Source organism: Moschus berezovskii, chromosome 20 (genome assembly GCF_049115385.1).
Source record: "Moschus berezovskii isolate FMDL1 chromosome 20, NW_MosBer_1.0, whole genome shotgun sequence".
Classification (NCBI taxonomy): Eukaryota; Metazoa; Chordata; class Mammalia; order Artiodactyla; family Moschidae; genus Moschus; species Moschus berezovskii.
In genome coordinates, this window is record NC_142479.1 from 74,445,590 (window position 1) to 74,471,403 (window position 25,814).

The following is a 25,814-nucleotide window of genomic DNA, read 5'->3' on the forward strand; positions in this document are numbered from 1 at the left end:
TGTGGGGCGTTGGGGTGGGGGGGTGGTGAGTCTCGGCGATCTAGCGCGGACCCCTCCCTGCTTACTGACAGGTGTGCCGCCCTGCCTTCATCATGCGTCATATGCAGCCTGTGGAGCGGCAGATCTCCACTCGAGTCAGCACTGAAGTCACCTTCGCCGGGTGGGCTTGTCGGCGCCCAGATCGCCGGGTCCGCCGCCCGGGTCCTGCAGAATGTTTACTTCTGTAACTAGTTCTCAGCACGTGGGATGCTGCAGCCCGGGACCACAACTGTCAGAGCCGCCCCTCTAGACTGTAAGGTTCGCTCGGCAGGAAGAGGCTCGCAGGTAGGTGGTGCAGGTGAAAAAATCAATCAGGAGAATGAGGGAAACGGCAAGAGGGGTGCGGACCAGGAAGGAAGCCCGCGCACGCTGGGCGGGGCGAGTCCGCTTACAGCGCAGCCCCGCTGCGGCGCGGGCGCGGTGGGAAGGCCGGAGCCTTTGTGATGTCACAGCCCCGCCCACTGGGATGGTTGCCATGGCGACGTAAACAGAAGCTCTGGGCTCGCGGAGCCCCGGGGCAGCAACTCAGAGGCTTCGGAGCGAGCGCCGGCGTGCGGAGCCGGTGGGTGCGCTCGGGACCTGGGCGGGAGACACGGGCGGGGTCGGGGCGGACAACTCGCGCGCCCTTCCAAGCCCCTGTCGCAAGGCTCCCTGTTCCTTACTCATCGCATAGCCAGCCGTCTAGCAACCCCTCTTCCCTCCAGGCCCATGCACCCTCGCCACACGCCCGGGCGGGCCAGACGTGGGTGTGGTGAGGCCCGGCCCTGCTACAAGCCGAGCATCCCGTTTCCTTTCGTGGAGGCTGCAGCGGGCATGCGGCTGGAAGGGTGCAAGCTTTGGAGTCAAGGAATCTCGGGCGGGAGTCCCAGCCTCGGCCCTTCCTGGCTGTGTGACTTTGGACAGTTTGCCACTTTGTTTCCTCCTCTGCAGAATGCAGACTAGCTCCGCAAATAGTGAAAACAAGCGGCCAAGGTGGGGCGGAACGTTTGATGAGCCGCCAATGAGTGCCTGCCCCGGTCCTCAGGGAGCTTACATTCTGGGGGAATCAGGTAATCGACCGTTGTTAAAGGGATACATCAGCTCTTGGAAACTGGTTAAAGGGAAGAGGATTGGGTGGTGGGAAGATGCTTCTGGAGAGGGGCGGGCCTGAGCGCTGGGCGAGGGTGGGAGGGGCCGAGGCTCGGGCGGCTCTGCGGGCAGGACCAGCCCTGGGCTGCTGGAACCACGCGGGGGTAAGGAGGGAGGCGCTGCAGGTCGGAGCTGCAAGTGTCCTCCTCCAGGTGAGCTTTGGGCAGGTGCCCGTTGTTCTCAGCAGCCGTCGGCGGAGGGCGGCCTGCGGGCTGGACCCACCCGGCTCAGACACTGTCTCTCCCCAGCCTGGGAGTCTCCTCTAGCCGATGTCAGGTTTCTCAGTGCACGCTTCCTCCTCGGCGCCGATGTCGGAGATCCTGCCTTCTATGGTCTCCAAGAGCGTCACTTTCAACAGTAAGTGCCGGGCTGGGAGGGCTTGCGCAGCGTCAGAGGCAGCCTTTGGGGGCTTGGGGCGGCGGGTTCAAGGTGGAGTCAAGGCGACAGCGATTCTAAGCCAGGCGACGGACAGGAAATCACAGGCTTTGCCAACTCCCCTAGAAACTCCATGCTGTAATCCCTAGGGCTGCTGTAGCCAAGCCCCACCCCAGCCGGGGCTTAACCCCCAGAGTGTATTGTTTCACAGCTGCCGGGACCTGGAGTCCCGGGCAGGGATGCTTCCATTCTGAGGCAGGAGCGGACCCCGTGCCCTGTGCGCGCGCAGCTTCCGGTGGTTTTTGCTGGCGCCCTCTGGTGGTGATTGGCAGAAGCGTCGCCTTGGTCTCGCCTTCATCTTCACTCCATCCTCAAGTTGGACGAGTGTGCCCGTTATTTCCCCCTCTTGTTAAGGCTGTGCCCACTCGCCCGGCGTGACCTCACCAGAGTAACATCTGCAGCCACTCTCTTTTCAAGCAGGGCTGCATGCTATGGTGCCGGGCGTTGGGACTTCAGATCTTCAAAAGCATTCATTTCAGGGGGGAACAGAGCTCACCCCCAAGACAGGCCGCAGCGGATGCCGCCGTGGAGGTGGGGCTCGCTCAGCCTTCCTGCAGCCTCAGCTGCTGGCCAGCCCCCCCGCGCTGGAGGCCCGCACCTCCTCCTGCTGAGTGGCCCCGGGCGTGGCCGCGGGGCTGAGGGGCAGAACTGGCCACACACCCTCTGCTTTGGTTTACTGGTCTTGAACTTCCGATTCCAAAGGGCGTTGAGAGCCCCCGTGTGAAACTCCGCCTTCCTGGAGGCTCCGCTGTGTTCTCTCGCCCTCCAAGCTTGACGCCCGCCGTGCTCACACCTTGCACACATCCACACAAATGCACCCACAGCCTGTCCTTTTCTCACACCAATGGCCACACAACAGAAACGCTCCCTGTGCCTTCTTCCCCATCAACCCAGATGCTGTGCAGACTGCTGCCTATCAAACCTTGAGCTCCTGTAAACCCAGTGCTTCCAGCAAAGGCGCTTCCACGTGTGCGGGCACCAGTCTCTGTTGGCGGCTGCTGTCCATGGCTGTCCCTCTTACACTGTGTGCTTTACACCCTCCCTCTTTCTCATCCGCTCTGCTCCGGAGTAAACTGAAAAATGAAGAAAGGTTGAACTGGGGTTCCCAGAAAAAAGATAGCTTTGAAATGTTTACAGATAACAAAATAACTCTAAATGCGCTCACACAAAACAATGCAACATAATGGTGCTGTTGACGGAAACAATATTCACAACCTACAAGTTCGGAATTATGTTTCATTCCCTGGGGATGTTTGGGCATCCTCGTGGTAAAGAACCGCCTGCTAACGCAGGAGACTCAGGAGGTGCGGGTTCAGTCCCTGAACTGGGAAGATCCCCTGGAGTAGGAAATGGCAGCTCACTCCAATAGACTCGCCTGGGGAGTCTCATGGACAGAGGAGCCTGGCACGCTACAGCCCACGGGGACGCAAAGAGTCAGACCTGACTGAGCACACAGAAAAGTTATGTAGAGAACCGTCTGCTAACGCAGGAGACTCAGGAGGTGCGGGTTCAGCCCCTGAGTTGGGAAGATCTCCTGGAGCAGGAAATGGCAGCTCACCCCAATAGTCTCGCCTGGGGAGTCTCATGGACAGAGGAGCCTGGCAGGCTACAGTCCACGAGGACGCAGAGTCAGACCTGACTGAGCACACACAAAAGTCGAGTTATGTTTTGTTCAGTGTGAATTTGTAGGACTTCGCGCCTGGGAGAAACAGTGAGAACTGCGACAAGTAGGGGAGGGAGGAGGCGGGCTGCAGAAGTTCTGCAGGTTGGGCGCAAGTTAGGGAGCCCTAACAGCCAAAGGTTAGTGTTAATGAAAGAAAACCAGAGAGCCCAGGTTAAGGAAGTTAGTGCTTCTCCAAGTGTGGGAAAATGCAAGAGTCTGGGCTCGCTGAAATCATTCCTTGCATGTGCCTGCCGCCTCCCTGGGGCCAGTGTCCTTCCTTTTCCATTGGCACTGGCGCCCTGGGATCACAGGTATTGTTCTCCTTCCTGGGTGCCCTGGAGGGCAGGAGTCACTTCAGACTGTGACTTCCTTGTTTATTGATGTGGTGGAAAATACTCCATTCTCAGAGGGGAGGGTGTTCTGGGCCGTGAGCTGGGGATGAGGTGAGGTGCTGGAGGAAGAGACAGAGGCCACTGTGGGCCAGTATGTGGGGCCCTGTGGGCATGGGGAGGACCGTTTGGCTCTCCTGGGATGATGGAGACAGCCCAGGTCTACGAGTGTGTGACTGGGGCACCGTTCCTCCCACCTTGAGCGGGGGTCGGGGGGAGAAATGGCCACAGCTCCATCGAGACATGGCCAGTCCGTGCCCTGGCGTTGAGGGCAGGGGACCTCAGTGGGGAGCTTGGCCAGGTGGAGGGACTGGCCATAACAGAGCGGAACCCAGGCTTCCCAGGCAGGGCTGGTGGGGGCAGGGCTGCAGCACCCCTGCTTCTGGGAGACGCGGCCTGTGTCTGGTGCCCCTGTCTCTGGGGGCTCCTGACATCCAAGCCAGAACCCGCCTGAGCCTCTTGGGTCCAGGGGTGGATTGGCGGGGAGTGATCACTGAGTGGATTGTGGTATCTCCCGAAGGTGAGACTGGGCAGGGTGAGGGGTCATTCCTGGTGAAGGAAACTCACTGCCAGGGTCAAACCTGAGCAGGCTGGTCGGGAGGGTGGGCGTGCTCCCCCATGTCTGCACCTCCCGCGCTGGGGACGCCCCCGCCCCGTGTGTAGGCATCCCTTCCCCCATCCACTGCTGACTGTAGGGGTGGGGCTGGATGCGGTCCTTTAATTTGGTGATTTAGGGAACATGGTTTTAAGTGACCCAGCCTTAGTCTGGGAGCTGCAGAATCGGGCTGTCCGAAGCCCGGGCTGGCGGCCGCGTGTGGGCTCGCCTGCTCTGTGCCTGGCACTGTGCTGGAGTGCAGAGGTCAAGGGCACAGAGGCAGGCCTGCTCTCAGAGGGTTTGTGGCAGTGTGACCTGCTGCTCTCCTCTCTGCTTCTCGGACAGACCAGGCAGTCCCTGCACAGAGTGTCCCCCACCCCCGCATGAGCTTACTCAGTGAGCCACCTCCCCACCCCACCATCCAGGGCTTTCCTGGGGCGCCCACACCTTCCCCACCCTCCTTCCCCAGCTTTATCTTCTAGTCGCCCTGGCCCCCTCCCCCCGCCGGTAGACTGTCATCTGCCTGAGTGCTGGGGGCTCTCTGTTTGCCTCTAAGGCTGCTGTCTTTTCCAAAACCCGGTACACAGAAAGCTCTCAATGAAATTCTGTTAGGCTGCAAGCTTTCCCCAAGGGTCAGGACCTTCCAGCACTGCTTTCCAATGCCATGTTGAGTTCAGCTAGAGCGTTTAGACGGGGACTGAAGAAGCAAGACTCTGCTCACAGATGACGTGATCCTGTATGTGGAGAAGCCCTGAGGAAGCTCTGGGCGCTCATAAATGAATGCAGCAGCACAGGAGAACACAAGGTCAGTACTCAAACGGGAGTTGTGTTTCCATATTCCAGCCATGAACAGTCCAACTTGGGAGTTAAGGGGCAGTTCCATTCACGACGGCACTGAATAGAATGGATACAGCCATGAACAGTCCAACTTGGGAGTTAAGGGGCAGTTCCATTCACGACGGCACTGAATAGAATGGATACAGCCATGAACAGTCCAACTTGGGAGTTAAGGGGCAGTTCCATTCACGACGGCACTGAATAGAATGGATATCCAAGAAAGGGGTGATGTTGTGGGCGATGACCAAGCACGAAGACCCGGGAGTCAGTCTCTCCACCAGAATGACTCTCCAGCAGGCGGGCGCTGTCAGAACCCGGGACAGGACCTCCCCAGCTTCCAGGAGAGAAGTTAATGCTGAGGCAGGGGGATTCCGGGGGATTCTGGCATTTTGTGGCGTGGCTACCAGCCTCCAGCCTCCGGTCCAGCAGCAGTGGGGAGGGCGGCCTGAGTTCCTGGCGTGGCTTGCTGGTGCCAGTGTAGCAGGAAGAAGTCAGTTCTGACTCCATGTTGGAACTGTTTGTTTGACTTGCTTTCCGTCACTTTTGCTATCATAATCATACAGAACGGCCTGCCTCAGAGAATCCTGCCCCTCTGCCTGACTGTTAAGTGCCTTTGTCCAGAACTCTGTCCACCTATGGATGGCAAAGAGGAAACTGACACATCCCCCTGCCTGAGGCTTGCCATTCTGGGAGATGTGCAAGATTAATGGCCTGTTCACGTTGCTTCCTCATCTCCTGCTGTCTCTGATCTATAAGAGAACCGGCATCCAGACCCCACTGTGTTGTTCATTCAGTTGATTGTGTCCGACTGTCTGCAACCCCGTGGACTGCAGCACGCCAGGCCTCCCTGTCCATCGCTAGTTCCCAGAGTTCGCTCAAACTCACGTCCATCGAGTCAGTGATGCCATCCAACAATCTCAACCTCTGTCATCCCCTTCTCCTGCCTTCCCAGCATCAGGGTCTTTTCGAGAGCCCACGAGATGGTTATTTTGAGGCGCTAGCTACCGTCTCCTTGATCTGCCGGCTCCCTGATTCAAGTCTCTCATCTCTCAGGTTCACTGGGCTCTCACGCGGTGAGCAGAGCTAGTTGCACTTGGAAACACCAGGGTGGACAGCAAGGATTGTCCTCCAAGTTGGGCTCTCTGATTGCTGAAGGGCCACACAGAGGCTGGAGCCACTTCTCTGCCATGTCTGTTGGTGGGAGTTTAGAAACGGGACCCCTTCTCTTGCTTTGGAGCCAGAGTCTTAGGAAATCTTTTCTTACAAATTTTATTTATTGATTTATTTTTGGAGAAAACCCAACCCCCATCGCAGCCCCATCGAGGAGCACAGACCCACACCTTTCTCTTGTGGCACCTGGGCCATGGGAGTTTCTGGAGGGCAGGAATGCCCAGGGGCTTGGGGCAGGGGGGCGTCGTCCCTGTGCTGTCCGAGCCCACCTCCCGTGTCTCGGTTTCCTCCGTTACCGAGAAGCAGCAGCGTCTCCCGAGTCTTGTGGGGACAGCTCCAGAGCTGACCCAGGGAGGCCCAGGGTGGGGTGAGCTCCCGCCGTCCTGGACAGGCAGGCACAGGGGAGATGCTGGGACAAACCCAGACGAAGGAAGGGCGTGTGGACAAGCGCCATGGCGGCGAGAAAGGCACCTCGAAGATGGACCCAGAGCCTGCACAGCGGGCTGGGCTCAGGGCTCAGGGCCAGGGGCTGTGCGGGCTGCTGCGGACAGGCTCTGCGCGGAGGAGGAGGGCCTGGCCGCGCATCTGGGGACGCGCGAGGCACCCATTTGGCTGAGCTCCAGGCTCCTATAGGGCCCCTGGGGGATGTGTGGTGAGTTGTGGAGCGTTGGGGGAATCCAGTGCTGATGCGGGATCATCTCCACAGACCCAGTGACCGGCGGGTGACGGCAGCCACCCACCTGCTCTCTCGCTGTGTTGCCTGCCTGCCTCAGGAGACACCGTGGTGTCAGCTGACAGGGGAACGGCAGGGAAGGGGTCTCTGTGTCTTCCACTGCAGCCCCCAGAGGCCTGAGGAGGCTCCTAGCAGAAGGGTTGACTGGGCGGGTGTCAGAGACTCAGAGCCTGTGGCCTCTGTGAAAAAGCATCCTGCTCTGTCCATAGGAGCAAAGGGGAGGGGTGCCCAGCGGGAGTCACAAGCTGCCGTCATGGGTCAGACACGTGTGCTGGAACTTTTGTGGCCCGTTTTTTGCTCAGTCCTCAAAACTTCCTGGCAAATCAGTATAATCATCGCAGGTGTGGGAGCTAAGTGTCATCTGGCAGGTGAGACCCCAGGGCTGGAGCCTCTGAAGTCTCCCTGGCCTGATGCCATGTGCACAGCTCTCACAAGCTGCTGAGTCTTTTGCTGTGGCTGTCACTTTTGTGACTCCCCAGAGCATGGCCCAGAATCCATGGACAATAGTTCTTCAGTCACTGAAGAAAAGAAGCAGCATGCGAAAAAAGGCAAAGGTAATTCTGGACCTGGGAATGCTCGTCCCATCAGTGGGAGGCAAGCGCTCACCCTCAGGCCCCAGATGTCCTCAGATGTAGCTTCTGGTGGGAAGGACAGTGAGAAAAGGTTCTGTTTTCATTAGAAATTGGATTACTGAAACCTGAAATAACAGGAATGTAAGGAACAAAGTAGGATTTAGTTTTCCTCCAGTAATGAGGAGTGTGGAGCTCTACCTACAAAAGTCCTACAAAATCTTCCAGGTGACCAGGTTCTAAGCCTTTCTGCTCCACCATCTTTACTTTCAGGTCTTTCAGCCACAAGGTTGTTGCCTGGTCAAAAAATAGTTGTGGCAGCTCCAGCCATCACATCTGCTTCCAGACAGGGAGAAGGGGAAAGGGAAGGGCTCACTCAGCCATCCCCACCCAACAGTTTCTTGCCACACTCCATCTGTTATGGGACCATCAGTATCTGCAAGGGAAGCTGAGAAATGTAGCTTTTCAGTGAGTCGCAAGGTCACCACCTGTTAGGAGATAGAAAAGGATGCATCTGGCAGCACATGCCTTGTCCTCTGGGCCCTGCTGTGTCCTCCATGCCTTGGCTTCCTGGACTCCCTCCTGGTTCCTTGGTTGTCCCCACCCCCAGCCCGGCCCCACAAGCCAGTCTGCTCTTTGCAGAGATGTGCAGCTCTGAGCATGTTGCCTGAGCCTGTCCTCTGGCCAAGCTCCCGCCCTGGGGCTGTGCTTCCCCGTCCACCCTGCCCACGCCCACTTCCTCCTCCTGTTAGTTATCAAAACCCAAACCTGCCTAGAAGTAGAGACTGGAGGTCAGTGAACTTGTGTGCTCATCACCAGATTGGAAGCAGACGAGATTTAGCCATGTTTGTTTCACCTGTCCTTCTCTTTTTTCTTTTTTTGTCTGTGGAGGACGACCTCGATGGGAAGGTGAGTGCCTGCTCACGCGGGGCTGCGGGGCGGGGCCCGCTGACCCGGGGCCTCACCCAGCTCTGTTCGCAGGAGCTGGAGCTATACTTCACAGACCCGCAGCAGCTCCTCGACGTCTTCACAAAGCTGGAAGAGCAGAACCTGTCCCTGGTCCAGAACATCCAGGAGATGGAGGAGGCCCTGGAGGAGCTGAGCTTCACCCTGAAGAACACCCAAACCCGCATGTAGGTCTCAGGCAGGGCTCCGCGGCCAGGTGGCCCACCCTGCCCTGTCCATGGTGCTGGCCCTGCCGGCTCTGGGGAGAGGCCGTGTCCTCTTGGGCCCGGAGCTGAGGTTCAGAGTGGGCCAGGCGGGTGGAGCCCTGAGGGGCTGACCTCTCCCCACCCTGGAGCAGCCTGCAGTCGGAAGGGGGCATGTCCACAGACACCCCCCAAGGTGGTTCTGTAATGATTATTTTACTGGCTCAGCAGTAGAGAATCTGCCTGCAATGCAGGAGCTGCAGGTTCCATCCCTGGGTCAGGAAGATCCCCTGGAGGAGAAAATGGCAACTCACTCCAGTATTCTTACCTGGAGAATCCCATGGACAGAGGAGCCTGGTGAGCTACAGTCCTTGGGGTTGTAGAGTCCAACATGACTGAAGCGACTGAGCACACGCGCATTTATTTTACTAATGATTATAATGATTAGCACTGTTATTTGTTATTTAATAGTAGTGATATGATCCAAGCTACTTGACTCTCCAGCCTTCGTCATGTAGTGTTTCCTGCCCAGCGTTGGCTCAGAGTAAGTTTTCTGGAACAGAGAGAGGCGTCAGTTTTATTGTTGACACGAAGCCCTGCAGAGCCTGTTTGGGCAGCGTCTGGCTCCAGGTGAGGCCACCTGGGAGCAGGGGATCACCGCTTTACTCCCGAACCTTGAGTAAGCACCCACTCTGGGTCAGACCAGGGTCTGGGCCCTTCATAAATAAGGTAAACCCTGCCCCGTGAGCTGGCAGCCCAGGGGAGAAGACTTCAAGGCGCGCAGATTTGCCTTGTGGGTAGTAACACATGCTAGGGGTAAAGGGTCCTATAAGGAGGAGGTTGAAGTGGAGGTTGGCGGCAGATGGGAGAGGGCAGGGGAGGCTCCCAGGGAGGGTGTCCTTTCAGCCATGGACTTCCTGAGTGATGGGACACCACAGGGAATCTTGGGGGAAGAGGGAACTGCGTGCAAAGGTCCTGAGGTAGAGCCAGCCCACAGCTCTGACCGCTTGTGTGCTCACGTCCTGTTGACCAACATCCTGCCTTGGATAATTTCCTACCAAGAGTCTCCAGAATAATGCTGAAACACGAGGTCTCAGGAAAGACTGTGTTTCCTGCCAGTGCAGGAGGTACAACAGACTTGGGTCCAATCTCTGAGTTGGGAAGAGCCCCTGGAGAAGGGAACAGCTACCCACTCCAGTATTCTTGCCTGGAGAATCCCATGGACAGAGCAACCTTGCAGGCTCTAGTCCAAAAGACTGGACTGGGGTCGAAAAGAGTCGGATGTGACTGAGCACACACACAGTGGGGAAAAGGCATCTTTTTATCCCAAACACCTGGGAAAGAAATAGAAGAACAAAATTACCCGCCCCCCCCACATCTGGTCCATGTAAAAGGGGCGCTGGCTGCAGGGTCACTCGTGTCCAGGCACTGGACGTAGAGGAAGCTCTAAGGAGCAGGCTGGACTCTTGGCAGTCATGCACCACTGGGAGATGCGCCGCTGACTCTGCAGTGGACACTCAGGGTTGAGGGGAGGTCCAGCCTCTGTTCTTATCCTGGGTGCCCTGCTTGCCTCCCATAAGGGCCCAGGCCTTGAGGGAGGGTGTGTGTAAGCTGCAGGTGGTCTACCTGGCCACCCGCCTCTGAAAGCCTGGGAGGGCTGGCTGGACCATCTCCGCCCCCCTCGCACTCAGGCTCCTGGCCTCAGCCCCACAGCCATGGGGCTGCATTCTGGAGGGCTGCCAGGGGGCGGAGGCCTGTACCCCACCACCCGTGCTCATGACAGAGGGCAAAGGAGCCGCTCCCGTGGCACTTTGCCTAAACACAGGAAAATGTCGGTGGTTCTGTTCACCTGGGCGGAGCCTCAGAGCCACCGTAGGGAAAGGGGCACCTCTAGACCCCACAGGCACAGCTGGCTGAGTGACTAGTGTCCTGCTCACTCTGGTCAGGACTGGCATGCCGCTGCCCACACTGGCCAGACCCATGCCAACTATAAGAGCCAGGGTTTCTGCTCCAGAAACCCCAACAGACAATGCATGTCTGCCATGACAGACCTAAGAAAAATTTAATATGTTTCATATAAAAGGTGATTGTTGCAATCCTATTCCTAGTGAAAGTCACTCAGTCGTGTCCGACTCTTTGCAACCCCATAGACTATACAGTCCATAGAATTCTCTAGGCCCGAATACTGGAGTGGGTAGCCTTTCCCTTCTCCAGGGGATCTTCCCAACCCAGGGATCGAACCCAGGTCTCCCACATTGCAGGCGAACTCTTTACCAGCTTAGCCACCAGGGAAGCCCCTAAGAGGATTAAAAACTTGGGCTCGGAAAACTCTGTCCAGTGAACGTCCACAGCAGCATTGTTCCCAAGAGATTAAAGGTAGAAACTGCCTAATGTCCACTGAAGAATGACTCTGGCAAAGCCTGGTCTCCCATGTGGTGTACTACAGTGGTCGTAAGAAGAAACGAGGCTCTGACTAGGCACGTTACAGGAGAGACAGACCTGAAAACACAGTGCCGGGTGAAAGAGCCAGACACAAAGAGACAGACGCCACGGGGCTCCGTGTTTATGTCCAGGAGAGACGGAGTGGAAGGGGTGGGCGAGAGTGACCGGGGGCTTCTCTCCAGTTAATGACACTGTCCTGAAACTAGATTATGATGGTCATGAAAAAAATTGGACATTTCGAAAGAATTTTATGGTGAATTCTATACCTCAATAAGGCAGGTTTGGGTTTTCCCTTTTTCTTCTAGCGTGGATTGTTAAAGATGTTAGATTTCCCCTGCGTCTCACCAGGGCCTCTCAGGCTGGGGCTCTTGACCCTCAGCATGCGGTAGGGCCAGCAGGCTCAGAGGTGCTGCTGCCCTTCAGGGACCGGGAGGTGAACCAGCTGAAGCAGTGGATCACCACGCGGATGACGTCCATTGCCAAGGAGGAGGAGATGGCCGCAGAGCTGGAGCTCAAAGCCCGCGTCTTCCATTTTGGTGAGTTCAAGGGTGATCAGGAGGTAAGGACCCTGGATGGGCAGATGGCAGCGGTGGGCACGTGGTCATAGCCCCAGTGGAGGGTGGAGTCATCCTCGCCAGAGGGGCCTAGACCGCGGGAGAGCCAGCCCGGAGGCACGTGGTTCTCCGGGACTGCCATGGTCCTTGCCACTCGCCAGGCTCTGGGCTTGACCCACGGGCACCACTGGACATGGCCCTTGGCCCCAAATCAGAACCAGCCGTGTGTTCACGCCCCATGAATGGGCAACACCCCTCCTCCATCCCTCCTTCCTTCCGTGAAATCATCTGCTTCTTAAACACTCAGTGTGTCTGGAAGTGACCCTACAGGGAGGCAGGCAGGCATGTCCCCAGCCAGGCCAGGAGGGTGAGAGGACTCAGAGCACGGAGCCCAGGGGCCAAGGGCCTGCACCCAGCTTCCTAGTTCATTTGATTGCTGTTGAGAGCCTCCTGCCTTCCGGGCCAAGTACCTGGAGCCCCGAGAGCGGGCCGGGCATCTACCCCCAGACTACCAGGCACCAGCTGTACCCTGTGCCCCCTGCCCCCTGCCCCTCCCTCTTGGCCACCCCAGGGGACAGGGGTGTTGTGTCTTCTGAACATCAGAACAGGCTGAGGGGGGGGGGGTCGTCTAGCCCAGCTCTACAGAAAGCAGGCCGCAGAACGTGGTCCCGGGGGGAGCTGAGGGCAAGGCAGGGGCAGAATAGGTCACGGGGCCTCAGTGGGCACCCCCTGTCCAGGCAGGAGCCCCAGTAGGCACTGGGACCCGGGATCTGGCTGACCATAGAGGCCCAGGGCGTGGCCCTCTGCCCAAGAGAAGCCCGACTGTCTAGCTCTGTGCCCCCTGACTTCCCGATCACCCCCTGCTGGCTCGGCAGAGCCCCGGAAGGTCAGCTGGCTGAGGCATGGGGGCAGCCCGGGCCCGCGCGGCCCCGCTGGAGGGAGGCCTGCCTACCTCACAGGACAAGCTGCTGGAGAGTCTTAACTGCAAGGTGCTGGACGTCTACCGACACCGCGTGGGTGGCCAGCAGGAGTCCAGCCTGGACACCGTGCAGATGCTGGCCACCATCGAGCACAGGCTGGACGAACTGCTTGAGAACCTGGAGCACGTGCCCCCAGCCCGCATCGAGCAGGCCGAGAAAGCCAAGGAGAAGGAGAGGCGCCTCCGGTGCGTGGGGGGCCCTGCACATCCCCACCAGCTCTGGACTGGCCCTGAGGACAGGGGCACGCCCTGGGGCTCCCCACTGGGAGCGGGTGTCTGGCTCATACCCCACAGGCTCAGCCCAGTGGGAAAGGTCCCTCCATTGGGAGAGGCATGTGGTGGCCTTAAGGACCCTGGGAACAAAGTGATGGGCAACCCCCACCTCCCGCACCCAGCCGCCAAGGAGAAGGGACAGTGAGAGGCACTTTGCGGGCAAAGAGCTATACTGCCCGAGCCCGGGGAGGGAAAGGGCCGGCCTGAGAGCCGCCGAAGGGGAATCAGCAAAGGGTGTGCCCCGTGGGCCCGATGGGGTGCAGGCCAGTTCCCCGCCACCTGGGTCATTTGGTCCCAGCAGAGTCCTGAGGCACGGCCGTATGCGATCAGCCATGTCTTTCCCACACACGGGCTCTCTCCCTGGGTCCCCAGACCCTGCTCAGGCAGGCACTGGACAAAGGTTTGGTGGCCTCAAGTACAGACAGGAGGACTCGCGACTGCTGACCTTGCTGGGGCCTGGGCTTTCAAGGGTGGCGATGCATCAGTGACCAGGGAGGGGAAGCCAGGAACCTGGGCCTTCCGGGGAGTAGATGAGCCTCGAGCCAGGCCCTCCCAAGCAACCAGGGACAGAGCCAGCAAGGAGGTGGGGCAGAGCGGCACCGAGGCCTGAGGCTGCGTGGGGAGGAGCTGGTGGCCTTCCCCGGGCCTCTGGTCGGTAACCTCGCCCTTCCTGCACCCAGACTCCGGGAAGAGAAGGCGAAGCTGCAGAAGCAGCTGCAGGAGGAGTGACTGCTGCGCGCACAGGCGCGAGCCCAGGCCAACGTCAAGAAGAAGGTAAGGGAGGCCCCGAGGAGGCGTGACCCGGGGCGGGGTGGTGTCGAGGGGGCGTGGCCAGGAGGGCTCATGGCTGCAGACCCGCCAGGTCTCGCCCACTTTTGTAGACACACTTGCTGGGGTCCTGTGGGGAGACGGGTCACCAGAGCAATGTCAGGGTGGAGCCAGGGTCCCCACCTCAGGCCTGCTCCCCGCCACCTGCCCCTGAGGACCTACTTCCTCCAGGCAACCTCCCAACCTTCCCTAGGAACACTGGTGCCCACAGCTCAGTGCCTCCCTGGGGTCCCACCTACATTCCAGCCAGACCCTAGGCCAAGGCCATCACCCCTCACTCACTGAGGGTCCCCCAGCCACTGCGTCCCCCACCCACAGCGTATGGGCCGGAGTAGCCACTGGCCTGCTGCACTTGTGGTCCCGAAAGAGTCCCGATCCTGACCCTGACCCGAGGACCAGTGTGGACCCCACGGAGTCTCTCCTGATCCTCGTGGCTAGAGAGATGTCCCTTTAGCTTGGCGTCTCCCGAGTTTCCGGGTGCCTCCTTCCTCCCCCGCCCCCACTCACCCAGGGCCAGCACCCTGGCGTGCAGGCTACATAGATTTCCCTACCCTGGCCCTCTCGGAGGCCCTGGCCTGTCCGCAGACCACACATGACCTCAGCCACTGGAAAGGCTGGGCTGGGCCTGGGCCCCAGGCTCCCGTGCGCTCAGGGCAGGTGTCCAGCCTCAGCCCGGGTGCAGTGAGGCCGGGGTGCAGGCTCACGGCGTCCCCTCCCTGCAGCGGGGGCAGGAGGCTAGTGTGTCGATCCCGGCCACCCGCCCTGAAGACCACGGAGCAGTCCGAGCAGGAGCTGATGGACAGGGACAGGGAGGAGCCGCTGTTCTTCACGTAGCGCGCGGGCCTCCCGCTGGCTGAGCAGAAGCAGATGGAGGCGTGGGGAGCAGGGGCGGAGCCTGCACGCCCGCACGGGCCCCTCACTGCCCACGCTGTGCCTTCGTACTCACCTGAAATAAAAGCTGTGTCGCTTGGGCGCCTCCAGGCCTGTCTCGGGAGGCGGACACAGTAACAAACTCAGTCTCCGCTCATTGTCACTCAAACCAGGAAGTGATAAGGGTTAGAGGAAGAGATGGTTAGATGGCATCACCGGCCGAATGGACTTGAGTGTAAGCAAACTCTGGGAGATAGTGGAGGACAGGCAAGCCTGATGCGCTGCAATCCATGGGGTCCCAAAGAGTCAGACATGACTTCGTGACTGAACAACAATGCTAAGGTGAGCCCCTTTGGACTTCCTGTCAGTCAGCTGCTGAGACAGACGTGACTGGGGTGGGATCAGTTGCCACTCTGCACAGCGTGAGATGGGAGATCAGCTGCACGTTAACCTGAGGTGACGGGGTAAAAACTCCAGTGTAAACTGAGGTGATGTGTGGGGTCCCCCCTAGATCCACCCTGGGATCTTCTTCAGCTCCACCCAGTGCTGATGGGCTGCACGATGACTCTCAGCGGCCAAAGAACAAGTGTGGGAACAAGCACGGTTACTCTTAAAGTGAGACGTGGGCTCAGAGCCGGGCTCTCTGAGACTCGTCGTGACGTTCATCCATTTTCCACCTGAGGGATGTAGAGGGTCATCTCTAGGTGGAAACAGTGGAGGTGCAGGGTCAGCTCGTCTCCACCACAGGGTGAGGTGTGGGGTAGCCCCAGCTCTGCTGTGGGCTGAGGCCTGGGGTCCACCCAGCTCCACCGTGGGGTGAGGTGTGGGGTCAGCTTCAAATCTCCATGGGGTGAAGTGTGGTGTCCTCCCCAGCTCCACCGTTGGGTGAGTTCTGGGGTCAGCCTCCAGCTCCACTGTGGTTTGAGGTGTGAAGTCCACCCCAAACCCTTCCATGTTGTGGGGTGTGTTCCTCCCCCAACTCCATCATGGGGTGAGGTGTAGAGTCAGTCCCAACCCCACTCTGGGGTGCAGTGTGGTGTCAACCCAAGCTCTACCATGGACTTAGGTGCCAGGTCTGAACCAAATTCACGGAGGGGTGAGGTGCGGGTTCAGCCCCAGCTCCACTGTGGTCTGAGGTTGGGGTCAGCCCTAGCAGCTCCATGGGGTGAGATGTCATGTCATTTCCACCATGGAGTGAAGTGTGGGGTTCAGCCCCAGATCCACTGTAGTGAGAGGTATGGGGTCAATCCACACCTCTTCCATGGGTTGAGCTGTGGTGTCAGCCCCAGCTGCACCAAGGGCTGAGCTATGGGGTAAGCTCCACCATGGGTTGAGGTGCGGGTTCAGCCCCAGCTCCTCCATGTGATGAGGTGTGGGGTCAGCCCTAGCTCCACCGTGGGATTAGGTGTGAGGTTAGTCCCAACCCCACTGTGGGGTGAGGTTTTCGGTCAGCCTCAAATCTACCGTGGGATGAGGTGTTGGATCAGGGCCAGGTCCACCATGGGTTGTGGTCTAGGGTCAGCCCCAGCTCCACCGTGGGATGAGGTGTAGGGTCTGCTCCAGCTCCTCCATGTGATGAGGTGTGGGGTCTGCTCCAGCTCCTCCATGTGATGAGGTGTGGGGTCTGCTCCAGCTCCTCCATGTGATGAGGTGTGGGGTCAGCCCCAGCTCCACCGTGGGATTAGGTGTGAGGTCAGTCCCAACCCCACTGTGGGGTGAGGTGTGGGGTCCAACCTCAGTTCCTCCATGGGGTGAGGTGCGGGGTCAGCCCCACTGTGGGGTGTGGTGTCAGGTCAGCCACACCTTGGGGTGAGGTGTGGGATCCGCCCCCAACACCTCCGTGGGGTGAATTGTGATGTCAGCCCCAAATCCACCGTGGGGTGAGGTGTCGGGTCAGGGCCAGGTCCACCATGGGTTGTGGTCTAGGGTCAGCCCCAAATCCACCGTGGGGTGAGGTGTGGGGTCAGCCCCCAACACCTCGGTGGGGTGAATTGTGATGTCAGCACCAGCTCCACTGTGGGGTGAGGTTTTCGGTCAGCCCCAAATCCACCGTGGGGTGAGGTGTCGGATCAGGGCCAGGTCCACCATGGGTTGTGGTCTAGGGTCAGACCCAGCTCCACCGTGGGGTGAGGTGTTGGGTTAGACACCAACTCCTTCGTGGGGTGAGGTGTGGGGTCAGCCCCCAACACCTCCGTGGGGTGAATTGTGATGTCAGCCCCAGCTCCACTGTGGGGTGAGGTTTTTGGTCAGCCCCAAATCCACCGTGGAGTGAGGTGTGGGGTCAGCCCCCAACTCCTCTGTGGAATGAGGTGTGTTAGACACCAGCTCCTTCGTGGGGTGAAGTGTTGGTCAGCCCCAGCTCCACTGTGGGGTGAGGTTTTCGGTCAGCCCCAAATCCACCGAGGGGTGATGTTTGGGGTCAGTTGCAGCTCCACCGTGGTCTGAGGTGTTGGTTCAACCCCACTGTGGGGTAAGGTGTGGGGTCAAGCCCAGCCCCACCATGGGTTGGGGTGTCGGGTCAGCCCCGCTGTAAGGAGAGGTTTGGGGTCAGCCCCAGGACCGCCGTGGGGTGAGGTGTCGGGTCAGCCCCATTGTGGGGTTAGTAGTGGGATGAGCTCCAGCTCCACCATGGGGTGAGGTCAGGGTCAACCTCATCGCGGGGTGAGCTGTGCGGTCAGCCTCAGCCCCACTGTGGATTGAGGTGTGGTAAGCGAAGAGTTGGACACGACTGAGCGACTGAACTGAACTGAACCAAAGGGAAGAGGAGAAGGGGACGACAGAGGATGAGCTGGTTGGATGGCGTCACCGACTCAATGGACATGAGTCTGAGCAAACTCTGGGAGATGGTGATGGACAGGGAGGCCTGGCGCGCTGCAGTCCGTGGGGGTCGCAGAGTGTGGGACACGACCTGGGGACTGAACGAACAAGAGGTATTCACAAGCAGAACTCTTAAGGTTGCTATTGCAGGGTATGGCCACAGGCGGCAGGCTTTTTTCATGCCCAGTTGTGATTACCTTGGAAATGAAAGTTTTTGAGTTTTAACTCAGGACTGTAATTTTAATATGGAATGTACTTGAAAAAACACCCAAAAGCTTGTGTGTTCTTCCTGAACATTCTTATTTATTTACTTTAATAATTTTATTTATTTATTGGCCGTGCCATGCAGCTTGTGGGATCTTAATTCCCTGACCAAGGATCAAACCCTCACCCCCTGCTTTGGAAACACAGAATCTTAATCACTGGACTGCAGGGAGGTCCCCCTGAGCATTATTTTTTTAAATTAATCTTTATTTTTTGTTGTAGTAACATTGATAAACTATGTGTTGTTGGTGGCAGGTGAACCGGATGTATTTTCTATTTTGTTGTTGTTGTTCAATCTCCAAGTCATGTCTGATTCTTTTCGTAGGAGTCAATATATATGGAATTTAGAAAAATGGTAACCTGAACCCTGTATAAGAGACTGCAAAAGAAACATAGGCATTTAGAACAGTCTTTGGGACTCTGTGGGAGAGGGTGAAGGTGGAATGATTGGAGAGAATGGAATTGTAGCATGTATATTATCATAAGTGACCAGTCCAGGTTCGACGCATAAATTTTCCTCTGTTCATTTCTTTGCATTTGTGCTTTTTTAAAAAAAATAAAATAAAAGTTAAGGGAGAAACAGTAAAAAAAAAAAAAAAAAAAAGGAGTGTTCCCTTTTCACCAGGCCCTGTTACACTGGTAAAACATCTATTTGTGTATACATAAGTGTACATAATTATAAATGTCTAGGTACATAGATATATAAATGTCTGTGTGCACAGATATATAAATACTTCAATATATAGAGACATAAATATCTATATACATAGACATATAAATATCTATATACGTGGAAGATGGCTACACAGTGGAAAATGCAAGAGACAACCTTATAGACAAATTAAGTGATACAGATAGTGGCATTTATCAGTTCATACTAGGAGAGAGAAACATAAACAATTTCAAAATAAAGAGAACAAATCTAACCACGATTCACGTGACTAGTTTTAATCTGGTGGTGATAAACCAAGTCTACAAGGGGAGTCAGTAGATGATGGCAAATTCTGAAAGGGTCAGAGAGTGAAAACAAGTTAAATGTTTCATCTTTGTTTACAAAGTATACCTTTACAATTTACGGACTCATACTTGTTGCTCCTCCTTAAGTATCATCCTATCTATCTTCATATGCCCACATCCAAACTGTTTCAACTCAAATCATTCCAAGCATAACTCCAACTTGTTGCAACTCTAATTAGAGTTGCAATTGTTGCAATTTCATGAAAAAGGCACCTTGTGATTCTTTTTTATAGACTAGTAAAGGCAAGGATTTCTGTCTAATTTTTTTTTTTTAGAGGCCTTAAAAATCATTGATAATGTATTAAAAAGCAGAGACATTACTTTGCCAACAAAGGTCCATCTAGTCAATGCTATGGTTTTTCCCGTGGTCATGTATGGATGTGAGAGTTGGACTGTGAAGAAAGCTGATCGCTGAAGAATTGATGCTTTTGAACTGTGATGTTGGAGAAGACTCTTGAGAGTCCCTTGGACTGCAAGGAGATCCAACCAGTCCATTCTAAGGGAGATCGATCCTGGGTGTTCATTGGAAGGGCTGATGCTAAAGCTGAAACTGCAATACTTTGGCCACCTCATGCGACGAGTTGACTCACTGGAAAAGACTCTGATGCTGGGAAAGGTTGGGGGCAGGAGGAGAAGGGGACGACCAAGAATGAGATGGCTGGATGGCATCACCAACTCTGTGGACATGAGTTTGAGTGAACTCCGGGAGTTGGTGATGGACAGGGAGGCCTGGCGTGCTGTGATTCATGGGGTCGCGGAGAGTCAGACATGACTGAGCAACTGAATTGAACTGAACTGAAAAATCATTTAAAATTTCAACTCTTCTCCCTGCTTCACTTTGTTCAGATTCAATTGACATGGGGAAAGAGTGTTTAATATAATCTGAACTCACCAGGTGTGTCTATTATTTGGTGTACATGAAGATCTGAGAAGTAGATTTTGATGGATATAAAAAGAAATATTATGGATATAGAACATAGTTAGAAATTGCGAGAGTCATTTGACCAGAGAGCAGTCACAGTGGGTCAGCTTCATTTCCCACACCCGTGAGGGCAAGTTTATCTTGGCAATAACATCAGCAACTGAGGAGTTAAAAGTGTTTTCATTGTGAAAAATGATCATGAAAAGAAATCTATGAAATGTTTTCACAGATAGAGCACAGCTTTCCAAGAGGCTTTAAATCTCAGGTAAAGGTTTTATTATTAGAATCTTGAGTAGATTACAGACTCTGTGTAAGTTTTACAGACTGTTCAAAGTAACATTCTATTCCATCCTGGAATGAATACATTACCTTTTGGTTCATGCACTTGTGACACACTTAATCAGACTTACAGACAATCTGTGTTGGAGAGTGTTCTAAACCAACTTGTGCATGCCAGCTGCAGATCTGACGAGAAACGCTCACTCTCCCGTCGCTGCTTTTCGGTTGCTAAGCTGTGTCTGACTCTTTGTGACCCGTGGACTGCAGCCCACCGGAATCCCCGTCCTTCACCGTCCCCTGGAGATGCTCAGACCGCTGTCCGCTGAGCCGGTGACGCCGCCCAACCACCTCTTCCTCTGCGTCCCCGGCTCCGCTTGCCTTCAGTCTCTCCCAGCATCAGGGTCTTTACCGGTGAGCTGGCTCTTTACGTCGGGCGGCCAAGGGATTGGAGCTTTGGTTTCAGCATCAGTCCTTCCTGTGACTACTCAGGACTGATTTCCTTTAGGATGGACTGGTTGGATCTCCTTTCAGACCAAGGGATTCTCAGGAGTCTTCTCCAGCACCACAGCTCACAAGCATCGGTTCTTTGGTGCTCCGCCTCCTCCTGGCCCTACTGTCGCATCCGCACACGACCGCCGCAGAGCCGGTAGATTTCATTCTCATGGGTGGGATCTCAGACTTGCTTTCACACGTCGCCTGCTGTATTCAGACTCTTAGTTCATGCTTCACGTAACCATGTAGTGTTGTATTTAAATCCAGTTTGAAACAAAGCTTTATTTTAAGAATGTTTTGCCTACCAGCAGTGTTCTATTTTCACCAGAACATCTTACCTTGTTGTGACATCTCAAAACTCAGAAACTCTTACGTGTTGATATGAATATCTATTTCATTTTGGCAGAGTTTGAACAGAGAAGTGAAAAAATCAGGGTGCCCATTTTATCAGGTTCCTCCAGGCAGAAAATTGAAGCTTGATGTTGTTCAGTCACTCAGTCGTGTCCAACTCTTTGTGATCCCATCGATTGCAGCACTCTGGGCTTCCCTGTCCTTCACCGTCTCCCGGAGCTTGCTCAAACTCATGTCCATTGAGTCGGTGATGCCGTCCAACCAGCTCATCTCTGTTGTCGCCTTCTCCTTCTGCCCTCAGTCTTTGAAACTGAAACTGTTAGAAGGCAGAGTTCATGCAGCTTATGGGCTCCTTGACTCAATTTTTTTGCAAGAATTTTCCTATGTATTTTTTCAAGTGTGACCTTTCCTTCATATAATAGCAAATAACAGAATTAGAAGAAACTAATTTGAAATGATGGATTGTTTCTACCCTGACAATCTGAACACAAAGGAACTAGTGGGAACTGCAAAGATCGGGGGGCCAGGCTTTTAAGAATATTTTAGGTTGGCAAATAACTAGTATGCTTTAAATTTTAACAATTTTTATTCTGATAAAAAATATCCTTTTCTAGAAGGCTTCCAGTGTGGCTGCTTCCTGCTGGAAGCCTTGGATGATGGAATCAGGGCACTTCCTCTTTGTCTGTACAGGACCCTGGGCTCAACTCTAAGGAATCCCTGGATCTCCCCTGGATCCTGGCCACCGCTTGCCAAAAGATACTGGTAACAGATTTGTTCTGGCGATTGAACTGTTTAATGACAAAGATTCTTTCAGTTTCCTGATATGGGCGACATGTGGAGCCCAGTGATGATGATTTCTTTAAGAGACACGTGCCAGCTCCTACACGAGGCTGAGCCCCCTCTCCAACGATGAGAGACCCTGCCTGGGTGTGACCTGTGCCTCCAGGGAGAGCAACTTTATGCTAGTTTAAACCTGACTGATGCTGAAGCTGAAACTCCAATACTTTGGCCACCTCATACGAAGAGTTGACTCACTGGAAAATAGTCTGATGCTGGGAGGGATTGGGGGTGGGAGGAGACGGGGACGACAGAGAATGAGATGGCTGGATGGCATCACCGACTCTGTGAACATGAGTTTGAGTGAACTCCGGAAGTTGGTGATGGACAGGGAGGCCTGGCGTGCTGTGATTCATGGGGTCGCAAAGAGTCGGACACGACTGAGCGACTGAACTGAACTGAAACCTGACCAAGTTCTGTCTACATAGTAGATTTAGACTTCTCTGTCTTGTCTAGGGGCTTCCCTGGTGGCTCAGATGGTAAAGAATCCGCATGCAGTGCAGGAGACCTGGGTTCGATCTCTGGATCGGGAAGATCCCCTGAAGAAGGGAATGGCAACTGACTCCAGTATTCTTACCTGGAGAATCCCATGGACAGAGGAGCCCGGAGGGCTACAGTCCATGGGGTCACTAACAGTCAGACGTGTCTGAACGATGAACACTTTGACTTTTCAATCCTGTCTGCACTGATTATGTTTAGACAAGATTGTGTGCTTTCTACGATGAGAATATTTCCACCTGACCACGTCCTGTGTGCACCAGGATGTGGAGACCTGGGTGCAGCCTGGGCCTGTCCTCTGTCCTGGAAAACTCCGTGCCTGTGTCTGAATGTCAGTGCTCAGATGTCTGGGGTCTGGAGCTGAGGTGGGCTTCTCTGGGTAACGTGCCCTCCTCTGAGTGGGGTTCCATGGCCCTCCCAGGGGTCAGTGCTGCAGTGGGGCTCCTAGTCTTTCCTCCTGCCAGGCTCACCTGCCCTGGGGCTCATGGAGACGCCTCAGGTGGGCTACCTGGTAATTATTCCAGTTTTCAGCTCATTCAGTTTGAGTAGGGAGGCAGCTTCACCTGGTAAATTGATTCCAGGGTGCAGGGATCAGGCAAAAAACCAACGGGCAGCAGGTGAGGTTGCTGTGTGATGGCCTTCCGGTCGGCCATCCTTGCTCAGCAGAGACCAGACTTGCCCCTCAGCTTCCAGCCCCGTGCCTGGTGTGTTTTCTCAACAGCTCAGAGGGAAAACAAAGGATGGAGCCTGCTGGAACCAAGGTAGTGTGTTCAACATTATTGTGACAGCTGTAAAAACAGTATCAGACAGAACCAAAGAGCAGGAGAGGAGGACTTCTCTGGGCCAAGTGTGGGGAGAGGAGACCCACCCTATGCTTCTTTCTACCATCCCAGGAGGTTCCAGGAACCCACTCGTTTCCGCCTTAGGGGCCCAGCCATCAAAGACCTGGTGTCCTAACCAAGAGTCATGTGACCCCGGATGCAGGGTCTGGGGTTGTGTGGGTCTCACCGCACCCATGTGGGTCCGGATCCTGTACCTGGACGCCCTGTTTCTGCTCTTCACCTCAGTGTGTCTTGCCCCTCAGAGATTCCCAGCATCTGAGTTGAGGGCGTTGCCCTAATTAATCTGTGGTCCTTTTTCTTCTTTTCATCTTGGGACATTCACATGAGGTGAGGCACTTTTGAATGGGTTGCTGCTCTGTGTTCTGCTGAGTGAAAACCGTTGGTGGTGTCATATTAATGTCATAGCGTATCACATATCTAATCCATAGGGTCGCCACTGTCTGGGGTTCCCTAGATGGATTTCATGTAATTTAATTTTTATTTTCTATTGGAGTCAAGTTGATTTCTATCGCTTTGTTAGTTTCAGCGGTATCAGAACTCAATTTGATTTTACATAGAAGCGTATCTATTCTTTCTCCATTTTTTTCCCTCATATAGATTATTACAGTCTGTTCAGTAGATTTCCCTGTTATGTTCACCAGGTCCTATTTGATTATTTATTTGTTAAATATTAGTGTGTATGCTGCTGCTGCTAAGTCACTTCAGTCGTGTCCGACTCTGTGTGACCCCATAGACGGAAGCCCACCAGGCTCCCCTTTCCCTGGGATTCTCTAGGCAAGAACACTGGAATGGGTTGCCATTTCCTCCTCCAATGTGTGAAAGTGGAAAGTGAAAAGTGAAAGTGAAGTAGCTCAGTCGTGTCTGACCCTTAGCAACCCCACGGACTGCAGTCTACCAGGCTCCTCCATCCATGGGATTTTCTAGGCAAGAGTACTGGAGTGGCTTGCCATTGCCTTCTCCGATTAGTGTGTATAGTTAATCCTAAACTCTTTATTATCCCTTCTTTGCCTGTTACTTCAGGTGTTTCTTGACTTCCTACTTTTGCATTCCAGCCCCTATAATGAAAAGGACATCTTTTTGGGTGTGTTAGTTCTAGAACATCTTATAGGTCTTCATAGAATCTTTCAGCTTCTTCAGTATTATTGGTCGAGGCATAGACTTGGATCACTGTGATATTGAATGGCTCTCCTTGATAATGAACAGAAATCATTCTGTCATTTTTGAGGTTGCACCCAAGCACTGCATTTTGGACTCTTACTATGATATGGCTACTTCATTTCTTCTAAGGGATTCTTGCCCACAGTAGTAGATATAATGGTCATCTGAAAACAAAGATGATGGCATCTGGTCCCATCACTTCATGGGAAATAGATGGAAAAACAGTGGAAACAGTGTCAGACTTTATTTTTTTGGGCTCCAAAATCACTGCAGATGCTGATTGTAGCCATGAAATTAAAAGACGCTTGCTCCTTGGAAGGAAAGTTATGACCAACCTTGATAGTATATTAAAAAGCAGAGACATTACTTTGCCAACCAAGGTCCGTCTAGTCAAGGCAATGGTTTTTCCCGTGGTCATGTATGGATGTGAGAGTTGGACTGTGAAGAAGGCTGATCGCCGAAGAATTGATGCTTTTGAACTGTGGTGTTGGAGAAGACTCTTGAGAGTCCCTTATACTGCAAGGAGATCCAACCAGTCCATTCTAAAGGAGATCAATCCTGGATGTTCATTGGAGGGACTGATGCTGAAGCTGAAACTGCAATACTTTGGCCACCTCATGCGACGAGTTGACTCACTGGAAAAGACTCTGATGCTGGGAAATGTTGGGGGCGGGAGGAGAAGGGGACGACAGAGAATGAGATGGCTGGATGGCATCACCGACTCTGTGGACATGGGTTTGAGTGTACTCCGGGGGTTGGTGATGGACAGGGAGGCCTGGCGTTCTGTGATTCATGGGGTCGCGGAGAGTCGGACGCGACTGAACTGAACTGAAGGCCATTTTAGTTCACTTATTGCTAAAATGTCAATGTTCACCCTTGCCATCCCCTTTTTGACCACTTCTAATTTACCGTGATTCATGGACCTAACATTCCAGGTTCCTATGCAATATTGCTCTTTACAGCATTGGACCTTGCTTCCATCACCAATCACATCCACAACTGGGCGTTGTTTTCCCTTTGGCTCTGTCTCTTCATTCCTCCTGGAGTTATTTCTCTACTGATCTCCAGTAGCATATGGGGCACCTACCGACCTGGGGAGTTTATCTTTCAGTGTCATATATTTTTGCCTTTTCATATTGTTCATGGGATTATCAAGGCAAGAATACTAAAGTGATTTACCATTCCCTTCTCCGGTGGACCACGTTTTGTCAGAACTCTCCACCATGACACGTCCGTCTTAGGTGGCCCTACACAGCATGGCTCAGTTTCATTGAGTTAGACAAAGCTGTGGTCCATGTGACCAGTTTGATTAGTTTTTTGTGTTTGTGGATTCTACCTGAACTACCTGTCTGGATTCTACCTGAACAAACACAAAAGGGCTTGAGTCTCACTACTATTTCCCCATAAAGCATCACACAAACACCCAATCCAGACTAATCTTTTCAGGGTCCACAGTACACTGCTGAGGGTGCTTATATGCCAGGAGGCAGCATTGACAGTAAGGAGGCTTGAGCTGAGATCCCCAGGACCAGCAGAGGTGAAGACTGGCTTAATTTTGCCTTGAAATTCCTAGCGGCCTTGATCCCACAATGCAATCTTGTCCCAGCCCAATATAGCACACACTAAACCTTTAAAAATTGTTCAGTGAAGGGCACCCTGCCAGACTGTTTCCACTTCACCCCAGT

At 54.5% G+C, this 25,814-nt stretch overlaps 1 protein-coding gene across 4 annotated transcripts; it reads left to right on the forward strand.

Annotated features, from left to right (window-relative positions):
• Positions 1-535: 535 nt before the first annotated feature.
• LOC129538196 (cilia- and flagella-associated protein 100-like) lies at positions 536-15,736 on the forward strand. Of its 4 annotated transcripts, XM_088829423.1 has the most exons (11): positions 536-601; positions 970-1,088; positions 1,416-1,524; positions 4,862-5,054; positions 7,469-7,543; positions 8,450-8,467; positions 8,540-8,691; positions 11,572-11,684; positions 12,662-12,867; positions 13,635-13,728; positions 14,505-15,736. In XM_088829423.1, the coding sequence occupies exons 4-11, from the start codon at positions 5,030-5,032 to the stop codon at positions 14,614-14,616; spliced, it is 795 nt and encodes a 264-aa protein (XP_088685549.1). In that variant the 5' UTR covers positions 536-601; positions 970-1,088; positions 1,416-1,524; positions 4,862-5,029; the 3' UTR covers positions 14,617-15,736. The 4 variants fall into 4 exon arrangements, with proteins under 4 accessions (XP_088685549.1, XP_088685548.1, XP_088685551.1 ...); XM_088829422.1 differs by lacking the exon at positions 4,862-5,054; XM_088829425.1 differs by lacking the exons at positions 4,862-5,054; positions 13,635-13,728; positions 14,505-15,736 and having other exon boundaries at positions 12,578-12,834.
• The last annotated feature ends 10,078 nt before the right edge of the window (positions 15,737-25,814 follow it).

What these genes read in the sequence shown, in the direction of transcription:
- LOC129538196 (XM_088829422.1), top strand. Translation starts at nt 1,437, where the DNA reads ATGTCAGGTTTCTCAGTGCACGCTTCCTCCTCGGCGCCGATGTCGGAG. An exon ending in AGCCCGCGTCTTCCATTTTG is followed by an intron (nt 11,685 to 12,661) that starts GTGAGTTCAAGG and finishes CCTACCTCACAG; the next exon opens with GACAAGCTGCTGGAGAGTCT. An exon ending in GAGAAGGAGAGGCGCCTCCG is followed by an intron (nt 12,868 to 13,634) that starts GTGCGTGGGGGG and finishes TCCTGCACCCAG; the next exon opens with ACTCCGGGAAGAGAAGGCGA.